The 14,533-nt window shown below is 34.2% G+C and overlaps 1 protein-coding gene across 1 annotated transcript; it reads right to left on the reverse strand.

Moving 5' to 3' along the window:
* Window positions 1–7,265: 7,265 nt before the first annotated feature.
* Window positions 7,266–10,324, reverse strand: LOC113309196. The gene is made up of 3 exons (XM_026557606.1): window positions 9,709–10,324; window positions 9,341–9,538; window positions 7,266–7,656 (listed from the first exon to the last, which is right to left on the reverse strand). Exons 1-3 carry the CDS (start codon window positions 10,276–10,278, stop codon window positions 7,357–7,359), a joined length of 1,068 nt encoding a protein of 355 aa, XP_026413391.1. The 5' UTR covers window positions 10,279–10,324; the 3' UTR covers window positions 7,266–7,356.
* Between the last annotated feature and the right edge of the window lie 4,209 nt (window positions 10,325–14,533).

Below are 14,533 nucleotides of genomic sequence, written 5' to 3' on the forward strand. Positions count from 1 at the left end.
ATTATTCATTTCTTTAATCTAAAATTTGCTACATCATCATCTATTTCTCGTTCAGACTGTTTTTTATAATGTAATTGTCGTTGTCTTATGTTTGTGATGGCGATAGCATGTGAGGCTTGATTAAAACCTCCAATTAATGATTTATTGCTACCTTGTTAAGAGTGTCGACAATATTGGCTTGTTGATTGAGTTTGGTGGGATTATTGTTCTACTTTGTTACCATTAGCAGTAAAAGACATTGGTGATACAGTTGATGATTTGACAGAAAATGCCAAAGGCCAATGTTCAAGTGTCAATCAATTTATATCAACCACCAAAGGTTGGATTATCTAATTGATTGAACTACGCACAACCTGTGATATTTCAATCATATAGAAAATATAATGCGGAAAAGAAATAACACAGACACCAGAAATTTTGCTAACGAGGAAACCGAAAATGCAGAAAAACCTCGGGACCTAGTCCATATTTGAACACCACACTGTATTAAGCCGCTACAGACTCTAGCCTACTACAAGTTAACTTTGAACTGAAATGTAGTTGAGCCCTAACCAATCTCACATTGATTAAGGTACAGTCGCGTTCCTTACGCCTCTGAATCCCAACAGGACTCTACGCACTTGATTCCCTTAGCTGATCTCACCCACAACTAAGAGTTGCTACGACCCAAAGTCGAAGACTTGATAAACAAATCTTTCTCACACAGAAAAGTCTATTGAATAGATAAATTTGCATCTCACAAAAATACCTACGAGTTTTTGTTCCATATTTTGATAAATCAAGGTGAACATGAACCAATTGATACACCAGACTCATATTCCCGAAGAACAGCCTAGTAATATCAATCATCTCACAATGATCTTAACCGTATGGAAGCGGAACAAGATATTGTGGGATCACAAACGATGAGACGAAGATGTTTGTGACTATTTTTTATCCTACCTATCGGAGATTGAATCCCGAGCAAATCTTAGAGAAGATAGTACTCAATACGATAGAACAAAGTAAGATCAGAACACACAACTACAAAGAAAATATTTGGCTCTGGCTTCAGAATCCCAACGAAGTCTTTAAGTAGTTAACCTATAATGGTTTTAGAAAAACCTAGGTTAAAGGAGAATCGACTCTAGTCGCAACTAGTATCACACAGGAGGTGTGGGGATTAGGTTTCCAAGTTGCTAGAGTTCTCCCTTATATAGTCTTCAAATCAGGGTTTGCAATCAATGTTACCTTGGTAACAAAGCATTCAATATTTACTGTTAGATGAAAACCTGATTAGATTAAAGTTAATATCTTTCAACCGTTAGATTGACTTAGCTAGTTACACACAAATGAAATGTACCTATATTTAGATATGGGTAATCGTTCCTAAGCGTGTACACTTAGTTGGCTCAACAATAGTTAACCGAAGTTAGCCATATGAACAATTTCATATCAACCTTGTTCATCTTAACCACAACTCTACGATGTGGCCCTTCTTTATTTTTTGACACCTATTTAACTAAAAAACCTGCCCCTCCAAATCCCCTTAACCGTTCTAATTTTTTGAAAAAATAAGAAGTTAGAAAAAGAAAAAAGATAAACAGTTAGGTAATAAAACTGTTTTCAAGTTTTTTCCTACTTTATGCAACGTGTTAGCATTTAAAAAGGGGCCACATACTTCAAGTATGTGGCCCGACCACATCGCAGACGCACCGGTTCAAATGACTCAAATGAAACTAGTTATAGAGATGTTCAATTGTTTATATTCTCATAGAAGTATATAAGACACGGTTGAAGCAATGATTCACTCGAATCAATTCATGAACATTATAGCCACGGTTTGCAAAGATTGCATCCCTTATTATATGTATTTGTTCACGAATAAACCGATTTTATAACTTAACCCACTCAAGTATGCAAACAGGTACGCATACTTAGAGTTCCGGACTTGGTCTGTCCGCTAGTATGCGAACGGGTACGCATACTATCGTTCACGACCAACATCAGTTGAATTAATATGCAAACGGGGACACATACTAAATTCCCGGACTTGAACTGTTAAGCCAGTACGCATACGGGTATGCATACTAAGTTCCCGGACTCCAACTGTTAAAACCAGTACACATACAGGTGTGCATACTATGGTTCCCGAACTAGGAATAACTTGCAACAGTTAGCATACAAGTACGTATACTGTGCTATATCCAATCAATGGTTAATCGTTCTAAACTCCATTTTAATCATTGAAACATTCTTAGAAGACGGGAGTAGCTGTCTCACACAAACTATTAGCTTCAAAGCAATTTTCAAGTGATCAATAGATCAATACGAAATATTCCGAGTCTACATCAAATGATTGTCTCACACAAATCATGTAAGATGTTACCAGGCGATTTTCACATGATCATCTTTTGACTTTTATCAAGAATAAAAGATGAACTTGGCTAAAGCGAAAGCTTACCAACACATATTTCGAGAAATATATAAGCGAGTTAAACTCAGCTCGAAATATCAAATGTGTATAACGTATAGTCTATATACCTATACGACTTTTGTCTCAATAGGATATAGAATATAAATATAATTCTGAGTGATAGATGAGTTCAAGTATCCACATACCTTTTGTTGATGAAGTTCTACAAGCTCTCCTTAGTAGTTCTTCGTCTTCAATATATGAACGTCGTGAAGTCCAAAGCTCAACTACACATTTTGTCCTAATCCGAAACATAGCTATAAGTAGACTAGAAATCAAGACTTAAAGTTTTGACAACTAAACTTGACAAACAAGCTTGAGATAGCAACGCTTGCGAGTTCGACCGAGCAGTGCTCTAACACTCTCAAAATAAGGAAAATCTTGAAAAATAAAAATAACTCACTAACTTGCTTAGATTTTAACAAACCGTTCACTATAATTAAAGGGTCCATGTAAGCTACACAATTCATCCCTTGAAAAATTGGTATAAGTTTCATGAGGTTGTTTTCCACTACTTTTGTTCTTCGTGAAGAAGAGTGAGACAATAATTCTTTGCCTTGGGGATCGCAGAGCCGAGTTAATAATAATTTGTTTGATAGTTACACAACTTGTAATCTTGGTTAATCAATAATTCTTGTATATTCTAGTTGGTCAAAATCCGGACTAGAAATAAAACTTCAATTAAGGTGTCTCATAAGTTCCTTAAGAAGTTTTAACAAGATATCTCCAAATTTATTCAAGTTTTTCTTGTTGTAGAGTAATTAGGTTTCTCTTCCAGTTTTGAAGAGTATAATAATAACCCCTAATCTACAAGTTTGTCTTGATATTACTTACCTGGTAATTATTCAAATCAAACACAAGATTTCCAAAACCTTGATTCACATCTAAAGGGAAATCAAACCCGATGTTTTGTGAAAGCAAAATATTAAAAAGTATTAACGGTGTTTTTGCATCTTCTAAAGATAAATAACACTTTGCTAGAGGATTTTTCAAGTGCATCTTCTAAAGAGAACTAACATTCTGCTAGAAGATTTTCGAGATTAGCTTCCAAGGAGAAATGGTGTTCAGCCAGAAGATTTTCGAGAGGAGATTCTAAAGAGAATTGGTGTTCTGCTAGAAGATTTACAAGAGGATTTCCTAAAGAGAATTGGTGTTCTGCTATGAGTTTGGTGTAATAGCTTGTGTTCAAATCTGTACGAGGTCCCAAAGTTTTTCTGCTATTGCGGTTTCCTCGTTGACAAAATTTCTCTGTGTATTGCTTTCTTTTTTATTTCCGCATTATATTTGTGTTGATATAATTAAAGTAACAACAAGTGATTCGATATTCAACCTAGACGGTTTTTAAAACTGTATTCGGTTCGTGTACTATTCCAGTATATACTAGGTTGCTTTTGGATATTGATTTTTGAGGTCGTCCAAGAATTCTTATAGACAATCAAGTTCACGGATCTTTGATCTAAACTACTGATTGGACAAGAAAGATAAACCTATATACATATTTTTTTCAAGGATCATTTAGTAGTTCTTTTTTAAAAAAAAAATTGTTGAATCACCAATTTTTTATTAATAAGAAAAACTCAAATGTTTACAACAAAAGAAAGACTAAAGCAGAAAATTACATGAAATTACAGAGACATTTTGAAACACTTAGCAAAATCTATAATATTTTCTCTCATGCATTTCAATTTGAATCAAATGAGTTGGTCTCGCTATATGATACTCAATCTCCCCAAAAGCCAGACCTGCACCCTTCTTTGTTAAACCATCAACAGATAAGTTAATCTCCCAGTAACAATGCTCATATTGAATCTCAGATAAGAATTTTTTATCATTTAGCCATCTTGACTTAAAACACCAAGGGAATTATCCTTTTGCAAAATCTTCAATTACTGATTTAGAATCTGATCTTATGATGAATTTATCACATTTAACTGCCCATTCAAATCCCAGATTTCAGCCATAGACTCAACAATATAGTCTATGGCTGGCAATTCCTGATCCCCCAGAGAATGTTCCAATAACTTGAGATTCATGGGTTCTGGCAATGACACCAAAACCTGCCAAACTAGGATTCCCAATTGCAGCTCCATCACAACAGAACATTACATAGCCTCTTTTGGATTTAACCAGTAACAATCTCTAATAGTTGTAAACTTAAGTTTTCTGTGACCTAGATTGAAATAAGCAAGAATATTTGAGTCATAGTCTTGACTCCATCTGGCGCCCTTAATTCTATATCTTCCATAATGTATTAGATTCAAAATTCTACTTTTGAAAGAATTCTCATTTGGCTGTGCATTTTCAAACTGAATTCTATTTTCAGAAACCAAAGTTCCCTCATAGTAGAGAAAGCAGCAGCTAACCAAACTTCCTTGACAATGAGACTTTTTTGTTTTGGAAGTTTTAGAATAGTCTCAAAGGAAGAAGGACTAGGAAAGTTGAAAACATAACCTAACCATTGCCAGATTTTTCTACTGAAATTGCAGGACCATAAAAGGTGTGACATGCTGTCTTGATCTTGTTTGCAAATACAACATTTGGAGGCTAATGAAAAACCTCTATGCACCATTTTTCATCATCTACAAAGACTCCTTGCTGAAGTTTCCAAATATTGCTTGCAATTCCTTGATGAAGATAAGGCTTATAGATTTGAGAAGGCCAGTAAATATGTGCTTCTTTAGATATAATCTTATTAACTGCTGCAACCGTAGAGAATTTCCGTTGATGTCACCACTCCAGAAAATTTCATTATTCTCACCAGGTACAACAGGCAATGGAAACTGAATGTAGTGTTGAATTTATGTGGGTATCTGCCAGTTACCATTGTGTAAGAGATCCTTCACCTTCGTATGTAAATTATTCTTGACAAATTCAGTGAAACCAATGATATCAATGATAGGACTTTCACCAATCCAAGTATCAAACCATACTTAAATGTGTTCTCCATTTACCATAATCCATCTAACATCTACCTTAAGAGCTTGCCATGCCCACTTCAAACCAGGCCATACAATAGATAATTTCTAGTGACAAATCCATTGTCCATTTTTGTCTTTAAATATATCTGCAAAGAACATTGACAATTCATCCCGACAAGTTAATAATTTCCACATCATTTTCATCAATAAAGCTCTGTTAACATCAGCTAGCCTTCCAATAACCAAACCACCTTCATGAAAAGGAGTGCACACTTTATTCCAGGACAAAGTTTCATATTTTCTCACCTCTCCATCACCTGACCATAAGAAGTTTCTAATTATTTTCTCACACTCCTTAATTACAAAACTTGGCCATTTGTATACAGCCGTGTTGTAAATAGGGATACTGCTAAGCACAAATTTAATCAACACCAGAAAAGATAGTAATCTTCCTTTCCAAACGGATAAGTAATCTTGTATCATCTCAACCATAGGCCACACAGTAGCAGTTTTAACTCTACCTGGATGTATAATGACCCCCAAGTATTTGTCAAAGAATGAAGTTAGTTCCATCTGCATTAGATTTGATATTTGATTCATCCTCACTGAAGTACATCCATCAACAAAATATTTGTTTTTAAGCTTGTTAATAATCTGACCAGAGAAGTTTTCATAGTCTTCAATCAGTTTTAGTATATTTTCTAAACTTCTTTTTGATCCATTACTAAAAATAAGGATATCATCAGCAAATAAGAGGTGAGTAGAAGAAATACCATTTCAAGTTACCATTGGTTGTGACTTTCTTGTTTCCACTAGTTTAGTTAATCCTTTATTTAAGACCTTCTCCATCAAGACAAAAAGAATGGGAGATAGTGGATTTTCTTGCTTCAATCCTCTGTGCATTGAAAAGAAACCATTTGGACCACCATTGACCATAACAAAAAAATTGGCAGATGTAAAAAGAACTCTCAACCAATCACACCAAGCTACTGAAAAATCCATACTGCTGAAGAACTTTGAACAGAAAATCCCAACTCACTAAATCATATGCCTGAGAAATGTCAATTTTCAAACCCACGTTACTTCCTCTTCCCTTCTTTTCATTTCATTTACTAGTTCAGAAGCCAACATGACCTGCTCATGGATATTTCTGCCTTTAATATAAGCAACTTGTTGTGGAGAAACTAGCTTACTCATAAGATATCCCATTCTTGTTGATATGACTTTTGTGAACATTTTAAAACTAAAATTACTCAATCCAATGGGTCTGAACTGACTAGGCTTTTTAGCACCTTGACATTTGAGTAATAAGACCAAAAAATTGGAATTAAGACCTTTAGGGGTATATAAGATTTGGTTCATTAAGTTGGTTCACTTGTTATTATATAAGATTTGTCTTATAGGTCCAAACGAAAAAGTTGGTGGTGTACTTGGTACCCCCGCGTTTTTAATCGGTATCAGAGCAGGCAAACACTATAAAGACCTAATAAGTTCGTGTTTGTAGATATCTGACCTATGGACATATTATCGAATATGGAACACACATGATTTGATTTTGTTGAAAGTCTGAACGTAACACCAGAGGGAATTGTTGCTTCTAAATAAATACTTAAACATCCCCTTGAAATCACCTCGTGTGAATCTACTAGTCAAGTTTCTCTTGTTAATGATGCAAAAATTGTTGATGTCTAGGACATCTCAGCCGTATTATTGATTTGTTGTCATAACTTGAAAATTTTTATCCACTCTTCTTTTATAAATGAAATTTTATACATCATAATTCCATATTTAATTTTTCTGTAAATATAAATAGTAGCTTCAAATAACACCATGGATCTTGTCGTCTTGATTCGTCATTATTATGACATACACTATACATCATCATAACTAAGTTTTTACGATTTAAAAGTAATTCATAGTATATATAACTTAATAACCGACAATAATGTCTTCCTTCATATCCTGAGGTACATGTAAAAATAATCATAAAGTAGTAGTTATAGTTTTACAGTAGTTATTATAAGCTTGAGTTCGATGTTGTTTATCATAAGAACCATGTACTAATAAATAACACTCTGCATAATGACTAAAGTTAGGTTTAACATAGTTCCATACAACATTAAAATTAGATCTTAAGTTTATTTTAATCACCAATGGCAATCCTTTTCCAGATTCAAGCATGTCTTGCATGCTTCGCCCATCTCCATACATCGCTTTATTCTTTGCTCCAATATATAATTTGAACTTTGTTAACGTATCATCGGCTGCATATAATTTAAAATCCTGTAATAAAAGGTTAACATTAACAACAATGATTATGGGAAACTAAATAACACTAAAGACGCGAAAAATCTTATTAAACAAATACATATTTATATTTATTTATATATAAAAAAGAACATTAAATAAACATATTCAACTAAATTATCCAAATTTGTTAATATGATAATATCAATAAATCTATAGAAAGAAAATCAAAACATCAGGGATACATGTGTACGCGAAAAATAAAATAAAAATAACTAGAGAAGAAATTGAAGTGTGAAGATAGATTTAGGGGCTTAAATTTATTGTGGATGTTTGTCTTTTTTATAGTTTAGATATGTTTCAGATTCTTTTGCTACAGTGAAATAGGCATGTCTCTAAGTTTTCAATGGATCATGGGTGAACTTTTTTTAAACTAAATGAATAGGTCCTTGTATATATCACTACATAAAATAAATTGTTTTTATTAAAAAAAAATCCACAGTTCTTTCACGATGTACAAACTAGGCTGCTCTTATAGAGGAGAGAACGAGGCGAGAGAGAAAAGCGTCGCCAAAAGTCATCCTTCAATATGTCATCCTCTGCTTTGTTTAAATCAACAGTCCAAAATCCTTAATAGACCACGAATAAGACCGTAAAAAAATCGCCCTAAAAGCTCTCACCAAAGCAGGACATCTGCTGTCCTCCGCAGGGCCCACCGGGACCACACAAAAAAAACTGTGTGTGTGCAGTTTAAAGATTGTCCAAAATGACGGTCTATTTAGAAGCACTATTAAATCAAAGCTTGAATCTATTGTTGAACGGATAAATGTGTCACAAAATAAAAAAAAATGCATACCCTTTATGTGTTTAACTTAATCTATATTGATATGTCCTATAAATACGATCCCACCTTTATCATTTTAAAAAAAAAAAAAGATTTTAAAAGATATCTAAATGCATAGTCAAATAAAAAAATGTGGAATCTTCGTAAGATCCGGCTTCGAATTTTGCCTATGTGGATGACTTGTGAATCTTCATAAGAGCTAGCCTTAGAAGGAACAATTTTATTTTTTTGGTACGTATCACTTGCTGTCATCACTGTGGATGACCTGAAAATTTTGTGATCGTTGTGGATGACCTGAAAATTATTTTTCCTATGTGGATAACATGAATTTTTTACAATTTATGATGTACAAAAATCCCGATAAACTAAATTGAATTTATGTGGGGACTCCTTTCTGTCTTTTAATTGTCTTTTTTTTATAGTTACCCCGTTCCAAATTAGTTGAGCTGATAGTATAATTTAGAAGTGATTTAACTTCCAAGATATACCACGGATATTCGTAAATTTTATATCACTGAAAAGTATTTTAAAACACCTACGTGACCAAATATAAACATTTATCAAATGATATAAAGTCAACTATTAATGAGACAAAATTTAAAAATCACTAGCTCACCTAATTTGAGACCGAGGAAGTATATAAAATTAGGAGATTACCCAATTTCAAACAATTGCCTTAGCCCTATTCATTTTGATCGGTTTCTAAGCATAACATTTACATATATATTTATATTACAGTTGAGATTATTTCTTTAGCACCGTTTGTTTAACTCATCAAACCAGTATCTTACTTTAGAGAGTTAACCGGTGTGTAACATTAAACCACTTCAACAAAAAGAAAAAAGAAAAAAAAAGTGTAACATTAAAGGTATTTACCTTGGTTGTAGGCCTTGACGTCGCGAAAATGAGAGGACCAAAGGACATTCGGATGGTGGAAGGATGGATATGAAGACCAAAGAGTTTTGACCTGTTGTCGACTTCCAAGGCCAGTGAACAGTTACAATTGAGGATTTTTGTGGTCACACCAGACGCATCCACACCCTCACTCAGACGAAAGTTTGGAATCCTGGCCACCTGCATGCAGGTATATACGGAACATACAAAAACCAAAGTTAAATGGTCTATTAGCAAGAGATAAATAGATGCACACCCTAACTGTTTAATAGAGTGTGTTGACTCGTTATTTTTGGTGTAGGAGGTTTAGTAGCTAAGTAGAAAACAAGCAATGCAACTCCAAAACTCACTAAAATTCTCCAGAATATTTGAATCAAAGTCCACCAACATGAGTTATATGTGTCAAACGAGAACAGTCTCCAAAATCCAGTTCTCCGGCCATCTTCATAAAAATCATCATCGTCATAAAAATCATCATCGATCTCACAACATTTTCTTTCTTCGTGATGATGTTGATCTTTCTGTTTCTTTTCGCAGAGTGTTAAACACGGATCATCATCATCTTCATCTATCTCGTCCATACCTGTATTTTTCTCATGAAAATCTTCGTTAGCTCCGTACGTAATCTTTTTCTCATGCACGAAAGAATTATTCGAGCCACGAGAAGACGAATAACGTGAGAGTAAGGATCGAGACACATCTTGGCCGTGTACTGAATTACGAGCATTGGTTGAGGTGTACTTATCATCAGATCCATAAGGAGAACTTATGAAAGCCAACTCATTGTTTCGGCAATCAGTATTAGTACTATGGTCTGATGGGCTTTGAACATAGTACAATGCCGACGAAGGATATGTAAGAAGCAAAATCTGATCACTACGACTATGATGATCTTCTTCAACTATCTTATGATCACCCATTTTTCTGCTTTAGAATAAGGTTTCTCAGTAGAGTAAAATATGAAATATATTTTATGGCTCTTTGATTGATTCATTCAGTGGCTTTTATACTGATCACCTAAAGGAACATAGAAAAAAGAGACGTTACTTTCTATTTAGTAGGGTTGTAGGGATGCTTAATTACCGGCTATTTTGATAATTAGCTTTCAAGTAGTTAGGATAATGGGAGCCAAGTTTGGTGGGATTGGGACCCATGTGTAATCTTGCTTGACAAGGGAAATTTGTGGTGGTAAACCTCGACGAGGGGTCATATTTGAAAAAAGAAAGGCGTTTTAACTTTTTTCTCAATAATTTTTGTTTCACGGGAATGCTTTTCGATTTGCAACTTTTCACTCATGCTAGCAATTCGAAAAATGTTGTTGCTTTGTTTTTCAAGAAATGATGATGCTCATTGCTCGTTACATCATTATATATTTAAATATTTCCTCCGTCCCTAATTAAATGATTTAATTGTAGTTTGCACAATTTTAAGACAAGGATGTTAGTAAAACTTAGAAATAATTTATTTCTTAAATTATATCACGGTTTTTCGTAAATTTTATACCGTTGAAATTTGAAAAGCATTTTAAACACCTACGTAACGAATATAAACATAACTATCAAATTATACATATTTCTTATAGTAACAAAAAGATCATCTATTTATGGGACAAAACTTAAAACCAAATAGGTCATCTAATTAGGGACAGAGGGAGTACAAGTTTACAAGTTTGATTTTTTAAGCAAAGTGTAGTAACTAGTTCACTTAAGTCACTTTCTTATTTGATCTATTCACTTAATTACTTTCTCTTTTTGATTTATTCACTTAACAATCTTCCGAGGCCCGTGGTTATTTTCGTTTTTAATAATATCAGGTGATTTCAAGAAATATCTAAAAGCATTTGTTTTAGGATTTTTTTAATTTAGAAAATTTTTTTTACCTTACACAATGGTAGTTTAAAATTTTAAGATTGTTTAATTGGAGTTATTTATTTTAAGAGTTTCATGTTTTGATATTTTAGCTTTTTATTTTGTTTCTCTCTTTTTAAAAAGAAGTGGTGTCTGTTTATGGGACAGATTCGGCCCTTGAAAACAGGTCGTGGACGGCGGAGATCGACCGATATGTGAGTTTGTCTTTGGGATAGATCCGAGAGTTTATTATATCTCTTAAGACAAAGGGATGGCAGAGATTATGCCCCGACTCAACCTGAGTAGACATAAATATAACTAACCTTAATTACCGACTAGTATGTATCTTCTGTGCCAATGGAATGGTGAGCCACCTGTGCCACACCAATATCGTGACGACACCTGTCCTCTTTCATTTGTGGCAGCACAAATGGCTGTTGTTTCCTTTTTCCAAGGAACTCAGCCGTGGGAGTTTACAACTTGAGATGATACTGATATGAATATGTTTTAAATATAGTATTCTCAGTAGCATGTTAATTCAAAAATAGCGTCAAACCCTATTCTGAATATGAATAAGCCATGTACAGTAAAAACTCCATATATTGACACTCGATACATTAATTAAAAAATCATAGTTATAAATAGTAATAACCTCCACATTTTAATATTAATTGAAAAACTGGGGGTTTAACAACCATACCCAATATTCCGTTTAGGCAATCTGCATGGACTAACTCCAATATATTTCCAAGAGAATCAACTAGACATTCAGTCTCAATCAAGAAAAATACATCCAAGAGTTATATCTCAATTTCTCAAATCAATCTGCAATCGAGCAGATAGAAATCTGTGAGCCGGATTAATATGAGAAATAACTTGGATGGTAGCAAAGATCAATAACCAAGTGTCAATCAATTTATATCAACAACCAAAGGTTGGATTATCTAATTGATTGAACTACGCATAACCTGTGATATTTCAATTATATAAAAATATAACGCAGAAAAGAAATAACACAGACACCAGAAATTTTGTTAACGAGGAAACCGCAAATGCAGAAAAACCCCAGGACCTAGTCCAGATTTGAACACCACACTGTATTAAGCCGCTACAGACTCTAGAATACTACAAGTTAACTTCGGACTGGAATGTAGTTGAGCCCTAACCAATCTTACACTGATTAAGGTACAGTCGCGTTCCTAACGCCTCTTGAACCACGCCGGATTCTGCGCACTTGATTCCCTTAGCTGATCTAACCCACAACAAAGAGTTTCTACGACCCAAAGTCGAAGACTTGATAAACAAATCTGTCTCACACATAAAAGTCTATTGAATAGATAAATCTGTCTCCCACAGAACTACCTACGAGTTTTTGTTCCGTGTTTTGATAAATCAAGGAGAACAGGAACCAACTGATGCACTGGACTTATATTCCCGAAGAACAGCCTAGTAATATCAATCACCTCACAATAATCTTAATCGTATGGAAGCAAAACAAGATATTGTGGAATCACAAATGATGAGACGAAGGTGTTTGTGACCACTTTTTATCTTACCTATCGGAGATTAAATCTCGAGCAAATCTTAGAGAAGATAGTACTCAATACGATAGAACAAATTAAGATCAGAACATGCAACTACAGAGAAAATAGTTCGGTCTGGCTTCAGAATCCCAATGAAGTCTTTAAGTCGTTAACCTATAATGGTTTTAGGAAAAACCTAGGTTAAAGGAGAATCAACTCTAGTCGCAACTAGTATCACAAAGGAGGTATGGGGATTAGGTTTCCCAGTTGCTAGAGTTCTCCCTTATATAGTCTTCAAATCAGGGTTTGCAATCAATGCTTCCTTGGTAACAAAGCATTCAATCTTCACCGTTAGATGAAAACCTGATTAGACTCAAGCTAATATCTTTCAACCGTTAGATCGAACTTAGCTTGTTATACACAAATGAAAAGTGACTTCATGTAGATATGAATAACCGTACCTAAACGTGTGCACCTTGTTGGCTCAACAATAGTTAACCGAAGTTAGCCTTATGAACACTTTCGCATCAACCTTATTCATCTTAATCATAACTAGTTCAAATGACTCAAATGAGACTAGTTCTAGAGTTGTTCAATTGTTTATATTCTCATAGAAGTATACAAGACACAATTGAAGCAAAATCGATTTGATTCACTTGAATCAATTCATGAACATTATAGCAACAGTTTGCAAAAGATTGCATTCCTTACTATATAAATGTATTAGTTCACGAACATACCGATTTAAGAAAATAACCTACTCATGTATGCAAACGGGTACGCATACTAAGTGGTCGGACTAAGTTTGGGTTTGCCATTATGCGAACGGGTACGCATTACCTCCAAACTCAGTTGAATTTCCCGGAACTGAACTTACGCCAGTACGCATACGAGTATGCATATTAAGTTCCTGGACTTTCATTAACCAACCAGTACGCATATGGGTAGTATGCAACAGTCTAGCATACAAGTACGCATACTTTGTTATATCCAATCATGGTTAATTATTCTAAACTCCTATTTCAATCATTGAAACATTCTTTAGAAGACGATAATAGCCGTCTCACACAAACTATTAGCTTCAAAGCAATTTTCAAGTGATCGAATGATCAATATGAAATATTTCGAGTCTACAACAAATGACTATCTCACCCAAATCATGTAAGATGTTACCAGGAGATTTTCACATGATCATCTCTTGACATTCGTCAAGAATATAAGATGAACTTGGTTAAAGCGAAAGCTTACCAACATATATTTCGAGAAATATGTAAGCGAGTTAACTCAGCTCTAAATATCAAATGTGTATAATTGAAGTCTATAGCTATACGACTTTTGTCTCAAATATCAGATAAAGTAGATAAACTTTTGAGTGATAGATGAGTTCAAGTCTCCACATACCTTTTGTTGATGAAGTTCCACAAAATCCCCTTAGTAGTTCTTCGTCTTCAATCGATGAACGTCGTGAAGTCTAATGCTCAACTATACTTGCTATCCTAATCCGAGACTTAGCTATAAGTAGACTAGAAATCAAGACTTATAGTTTTGACAACTAAACTTGACAAACAAGATTGAGATAGCAACGCTTGCGAGTTCGATCGATCAGTGCTCTATAAATCTCCCCCTTTGCCAATTTTAGTGACAAAACTATCAATACATATGGATTACAAAATAAATAAACTTTGTAGCTTCTCATTCAAATGCTTGATTTCCTTGGTTCTTCAACATTACTCGAAATTTTCGTCACTTCCATGTACTCCAGTGATTCTGAACGTGTTGAACTCAGCATCATGGTTGTTGAAGAT

This window comes from Papaver somniferum, chromosome 9 (assembly GCF_003573695.1).
Source record: "Papaver somniferum cultivar HN1 chromosome 9, ASM357369v1, whole genome shotgun sequence".
Taxonomy (NCBI): domain Eukaryota; kingdom Viridiplantae; phylum Streptophyta; class Magnoliopsida; order Ranunculales; family Papaveraceae; genus Papaver; species Papaver somniferum.